Genomic DNA, 6,790 nt, shown 5'->3' on the forward strand with positions numbered 1-6,790 from the left:
AAAGGAGAGAGAGAGAGAGAGAGAGAGAGAGAGAGAGAGAGAGAGAGGACTTTCTGTTCTTTATATTGTATGCAAGTCACTTTCACTAGCATGAGTATAACATGCACACCCCTAATCTCAGCACTGGACCATCAATCAATCAAAGCTCTACATTCATCCACCCATGATAAATCTTCCCCTCATGGCTGTACGAGGCTTTGGGAAACATCTAGACGTGCATTGGACGGAAACCTCCCTTCATTTCATGAGAATGTATTATAAGAATATTTCTATTTCTTCTTTTATGTTCAACGATAAAATAAGCAGGGACTGATGTTTTCTTTATGGAAAAGTTTTAAAAATTATTGTTTCTTCCCCCGAATTTTAAATTTTTTTGTGCTAGTCCTGTCAAGGCTTATGTGTCAAGGAATCGGTGCATTATATCTAACATGTTGGTGCCTCATTACCAGTAAGTATTTATAACCACTTCTTGTTACCTTTGAGTTTCTGTGTGATCTGTAGTGAGAATCTCTTCTCCTGACATTTCATTTCACCCTGAGGTTAGCTATCTATATACTATTTTTGACAATAATTTTCCCTAATCGGGTACAGCCTTCATTTTCTTTCACAGATATGTACTCTTCCTTTGGCATTTTATCTTCTTCTATTTTGTGTCACATCTACTTCACTCTCCAAATCATCTCCAAGTAGGCCCATAGGATATGGATTTAAGACTCACTTTACTTTCTGGAAAAATAACTTACAAATACAGATCTTCTGAGCACGGCTCTACTGCTTCACACAAATGGCAACACAGTAAAACATTGCATTGCGAGTCACTTGTTCCGCGGGTGTTCTGCAAGAAGAGTAAGTATGTCTAATAAACTTTAACCTGAGAGATGAGTGACATCCTGCAATCTGAGGTGTGCGTGCTCCTGAACGTCACATGACGTGAGTGAGCCTCTCCCACCAGCAACAGGTTATGGAGGAAACCTCATCTCCAGAGGAGAAGACAGTGAAATCCTTCACTTCAAATACAGCCAGGGAGAGCCTAGTTGGCTCGGCGCGAGCCTAGTTGGCTCGGCGCGCAGGCGCTGCCCTCTGAACTGGAATGGAAAGTAACTTCCGGTTGGAGTTACCCGGCCGGGGGCCCGCGACCCGCGGTGTGAGCGTGGCAGAATCCATGATTCGGTGTCATCATAGCCTGTCAGTGAGAAGTTGAGGAACTAACTTCCCAGAGCCGAGGAGCGAACGGGCGGCCCGGCCGGGCGGGAAGAGCAAAAGAGACGCCGCCGCGTGAGACCCTAGACGACCTGTCATTTACTACGTCCTTCATAGTAATGCTAAAGGACAAAGAGGAATGGATAAAAATATTGGTGAGCAACTCAATAAAGCATATGAAGCCTTTCGTCAGGCATGCATGGATAGAGATACTGCAGTGAAAGAATTACAGCAAAAGACTGAGAACTATGAGCAGAGAATACGTGAGCAACAGGAACAGCTGTCACTTCAACAAACTATTATTGACAAGCTAAAATCACAGTTACTGCTTATGAATTCCAGTCGAGACAGCAGTTATGCCTGTGTTCCTCCACTTGATGATGGTGAAACCAGGGAAAATAATCTGACTCTTGACCAGCCACATGACCAAGTCAAATCAGGAATACCAAAAGAAAAGCAATCAAAGGTCAGAAGACAAGATGTTTCTTCCCCTAAAAAAGAAACTTCATCAAGGAGTCCTGGCAGTCCTTTAGCCCATGAAAGAGATAATTTAGAGAAGACTTTTTGGGCTCTGAAAGAAGAATTTCATAGAATATGTATGCTAGCAAAAGCACAAAAGGACCACTTAAGCAAACTTAATATACCAGACATTGCAATTGAAACACAGTGCTCTGTACCTATACAATGTACAGATAAAACAGATAAACAAGAAGCGCTGTTTAAGCCTCAGGCTAAAGATGATATAAATAGAGGTTCATCGTGTATTACATCTGTCGCACCAAGAGGACTAGGTCGAGACGAGGAAGACACCTCTTTTGAATCACTTTCCAAATTCAATGTCAAGTTTCCACCTATGGACAGTGACTCAACTTTCTTACATAGCGCCACAGAGAAACCCAGCATCCTTGCCCCTGCCACATCTGAGGCAGTGTGCCCAAACAAATTTAATATGGAGCTCAGAGACAACCGAGGAAACATCGTTAAAACAGAAGAAACTTTATTTGAAATTCAGGGACTTGATCCCATAGCTTCAGCTATACAAAACCTTAAAACAACTGACAAACCAAGACCCTCAAATCATATAAACAATTGCATGAGGACAACTCTGGATAGAGCTTTGTGTTTGCCACCTGGAGACCATAATGCATTATATGTAAATACATTCCCACGTCAGGACCCATCTGGTGCACCTTTTCCCTCACTGGATTCCCCAGGAAAAGCTATCCGAGGACCACAGCGGCCTCTTTGGAGCCCCTTTCCTAATCAAGATAGTGACTTACTGGCACAAAGCGACTCCGACTCAGAGCTGCAAGTACCTCGAGTGTGTGAATTCTGTCAAGCAGTTTTCCCACCGTCCATTATGTCCAGGGGGGATTTCCTCCGGCACCTTAATTCACACTTCAATGGGGAGACGTAAGGCATCCTGAAGAACACAGATCCCAAGTGCTGTGGCATGATTTGGTATTTGTAATACTATAAACACTTGATCGGAATCTAACTTGAAGATCATTTATAGAAAGTAGTATTGTTATTTAAATTTTTCTAGACCTATTTTATAACTTTTATTACCCTTTAAAGATCATTTTGTAAAAAAAGGTAATACAATATAGTCTTGTTTACAATATCATAATTCAAAATTATGTATATGACTTACAGAGTTGTATAATCATGTTTGCTTCAAGTATCTAAGCTTATTTCTTGGATTTCTAATGAGACCTAATTTGATGATGACAAATGTTTATAGGGTTTCTGTTTTCATTCAAAAATTAGATTATGCAATCAGTAATGTTCTATATGAATAAATGTACAACAGAAAATAGATCAACAAATATGTAAGTACCAATTTGAAGATATTTGTTGTTCAATGATAACTATTTAAATACTCCTGGATTTTTAATAATATATATGGTTTCAATTTTTACTATATACCTACATGATGAAATGAATTAAATGTTAACTCCTAATGTGATCACTAGTGTGTTCTTTTGTTCCTTCAATAAATAAATAAATCGCATTTGGGGAGCAAAAAAAAAAAAAAAAAAAAAAAAAAAATACAGCCAGGGAGGCGTGTAAAAGGTGGGAAACAGTGCGGGATTTTGTGGAAAAGCCCTGCCCCAGTAGGGCTGCTGCAGTGGAACAGAGGGCCTGTTTAGTAACAATGCATTGTCACGTTTCCACAAGATCTTTAAAGGAAGGAAAAGCAAGTGGCATTGGATAGGTGCCCTGTTAAATCTGCAGGAAAAGAATAAGATTCCGTGGAGCCGGTAGACAGAAGTGATTCCACCAGCGACAGTGCAATTCTCCTTCACAGCGGCCTCCTCTCTGGTGTCACCCACACAGGCCAGGAAGCTCTTCGGGGTAAGAGCAGGCTACTTTGTTTTTCCTTATATTGTACATTTTCTATGTATTTTGTATTTCTGTATATTTATATTCTTTATTTTATTTTTTTACAGTACTATAACAATTTTTATGTGAATGTTTTGGTTTGTAGAACAAATCACCTGAGTTTCCATCATTCTTACATGAAAATTTGTTTGGATATACTAATGTTTTGAATTAAATGTATGTTTCTGGAATGAATTATTCCTATAAAACAAGGTTTTTCTGTATATAAATGTTAATATTTTTATTATTTATCTAAGATATTTTCTAATTATTCTTGTAATTTCTTCTTTTGCATATGTACTATTTAGCAGATTAATTTCCCTAAATATATTTCCTATGGAGCTTATTAATGATGATTTTATTTTTGTTATGCATATGATTTTAATTGCTGAATTTTAGCACAACCAATTTCATGGCTCATCTGTATGGCTCTATCTTTTGAATGTACTTCACATGCCTGAAACTTCTTGAGAGTTGTGTAGATCTACATTTTATGCACACAGTTTGATCGTGGTGGTTAGTAGTGATTCACCTATCTTCTGTATCTTTAAATTATTAATTATCTGACACATTTCTGGGGGGGAATTTCTGTGACTGGAATATCCACTGTCTTCCTTTCTGCCAGTTTATGTATTTTGAAACTGTCTTATGTTTTACTCATTTATTATGATGTATTGACTGCTTTATTACTACAAAATGGCCCACTTATTGGTGTCACCTCCTTTGTTATAATTATTTTATTCACTATGAAGAAAACCACTCCAGCCTTCTTAGGCTTACTGTTTGTTTGGCATGACTTCGAAAATTCAGTTAGATTTTATATTCGTGGTAACTGGCTTATAGGTATCGTATAACTGGTTCTTGCTTTTCTGCGTAAGCTGATCGCCCTACGCTTATAGCTGCTAATGTGTTCACACGCACTGCCTTAAGTGTCTCTTTGTGTTACTCGTTTTTGGTTTGCTCTGCCTTTTTCTCTATCGTGTCATTTGACATCTTTTCCCCTCTTTCATTATATTATAAACACTAAAGGCGTGTGACAGTGCTTCAAAGACGCGACGGCTTGCAAACAGGCAAAGACATCCCCAGCGGGGGACCACAGAAGACCTGTGGCTGGAGTACGCGGTGAGTACGCGACTGTTGGGTCGCTCCACTCTCACATAGTGGACCGTGGCGGACGTCTCAGAGAGAAGGCCTTCCGTTCACCACACAACGTGGTGGCTGTCAGGTGAGGAGCCTCGGGCTTTGTGCCGCACACAACACGGCTGGTCTCCACCTGCCTCCTTTATCACCTAGCGACTGTTTTAAAACCCAAAGGAGGAAAGTATCCCAGATCAGCTGGCATATGGGAACGCCTCTCAAAGTCATCTCCATGCATACAAAAGGGATGCTAAGGTAAAAAAAAAAAATATTATGAAGTCTGAGTAAAATTGTGAAACTTTCCCCAGACTTTAGAAAAAAGAATTCACTACGCCTGGCTTAGTGATTACACATCAACCACTAAGAGAGAAGACTTGCAAGCAGCAGAGTAAAACCTTTACCAATCTCTTCAGCCCATTCACAGTGGGCAACAATGCAAGAAAAAGTAATTAAGGAACCCAAAGTGAACTGGGACTTCTCAGGCCTTTGAATATCTAAGGCAGATATGCAGCGAGTGATGTGAGGCCAGAAGGAGGGTCATCACATTAATTAGAACACAAGGTCTGGCTCGACAATAAATAAAAGGGGCGCCAACATCCAGCCAGCGGGTTTGAGCAAAGAGCAACTTCCCGCCTTGAGGCGCGTTTCCGTGCAGCACAGCTCTCAGGCCCTTTCCCACTGCAGTTCTGCAGGCTTCTATCAGAAATATTCATAAAGTTCATTCAGACGTCTCTCTTCTGGGCACTGAAATACAGCAACTGCTATCCAGCTTGTGTGTGCTTCTGCTCCCTTAGATCAAACCATGACCAAATTTGTCCTTAGGATGCCAGGAGTGGCTCCCACAGAATAAATTAAAATGTCCGGCCATTTATGCTAAGTAAGCTGATCAAGTAACTGTCCGTTCTTTGAACAGAACCAGTTAATTCCAATCCAGACACCTATAGTGTGGTGCCTTGTGGAAAGAGTTATGTCACCAGCCAGCAGGATAAGAAACTTAATGAGCTCTGGAGGGCTACGGTTGGGCCCAAATAGCCAATTCATTCCATTTATTTTTCTTTAATCTTTAGTTGAATGTCATGGCCAACATTTTTAAAATATCAAAATATCAAAACATAGGAGGACGTGGGAATTCTGAAAATGTACCCCAGTCCCTTCCCTCTGAACAGGTTTGGGAGGATGACGGAGACACAAGCAGCAGTGAGCTGAGTCTCGAGGAGGCAGGCTTACCAAGTCCCTGCGCAGTGACCTGTGCGAGCCCCTGAAGCAGTGAACAGCCTGCGCTGCACATGGGTCGGTGCTCACATCCTCTAAGGTGCCTCAGTGCTGGGACAGTGTCTCAGTTACTGTTCTCTCGTTGCTGGGACAGATACCTGACACCCAAAATGAAGGAAGGAAAGGTTTATTTAGCTCACAGTCACTGGAGGGTTCAGTCCTCATTCAGCTGGTCCAGGCAGAGCAGCACATGGCAGAAAGCAGCCTTTCGTGGTGGCAGCAAAGAGCAAGAGCACAAAAGGAGGAGCAGCAGCAGCTCAAGCAGCCAGCCTCTCTCCCCTCCTTGCATCGTAATGCAGATTACCTGCCCCAGGGCGGGTGCAGCATCCGCACACGCAGCAATCAATCACAAACTCCTGTAGCCACCCCAAGACTGCTTGAGGCTCTGGGGGGACACTAGACACAAACCATAACTGAGAATACTCACAAGTTAAAGGAGAAGTTTATTCTGGCACACAGCTGGTTGCCATTTTAGTCTTGGATCAGCTGACTCCAAGGCAGGGTGGCGGGGCAGAGGAAAAGCAGTCCACGGCAGGGTAGGCAGGTAGCAGCGAGCCGTCAAGGCCTGAGGAGTCCTGCTGCCCCATGTGGAGCCAGTTGACTGCCACAGTGGGCCACATACTGTTTTTCTCTGGTGCAGTGGTTTTGTCCTGGCAGCCCTTCCTGGGGATGGCTGGAGGTAGAGGAGAAGGAGGATCTCACCGCAGCACAGTGGGCAGTGAAGTACTGTCCTAGGTAGCCATGTTCTTCAAGGAGTCTGTCTTTCTGTGGGTGTCTGTAGCCAGGCAAGATGCAA

At 42.2% G+C, this 6,790-nt stretch overlaps 1 protein-coding gene across 1 annotated transcript; it reads left to right on the forward strand.

Moving 5' to 3' along the window:
- The first annotated feature begins 1,059 nt into the window (after positions 1-1,059).
- LOC101591195 (TRAF family member-associated NF-kappa-B activator-like) lies at positions 1,060-2,633 on the forward strand. Its single transcript, XM_012517221.2, has one exon. It carries the CDS (start codon positions 1,340-1,342, stop codon positions 2,615-2,617), a length of 1,278 nt encoding a protein of 425 aa, XP_012372675.1. The 5' UTR covers positions 1,060-1,339; the 3' UTR covers positions 2,618-2,633.
- Positions 2,634-6,790: the final 4,157 nt, after the last annotated feature.

Source organism: Octodon degus, unplaced genomic scaffold, assembly GCF_000260255.1.
Source record: "Octodon degus isolate 3935 unplaced genomic scaffold, OctDeg1.0 scaffold00155, whole genome shotgun sequence".
NCBI classification, from domain to species: Eukaryota; Metazoa; Chordata; class Mammalia; order Rodentia; family Octodontidae; genus Octodon; species Octodon degus.

Coding starts and splice junctions, on each gene's coding strand:
- LOC101591195 (XM_012517221.2), top strand. CDS start 1,340: ATGGATAAAAATATTGGTGAGCAACTCAATAAAGCATATGAAGCCTTT.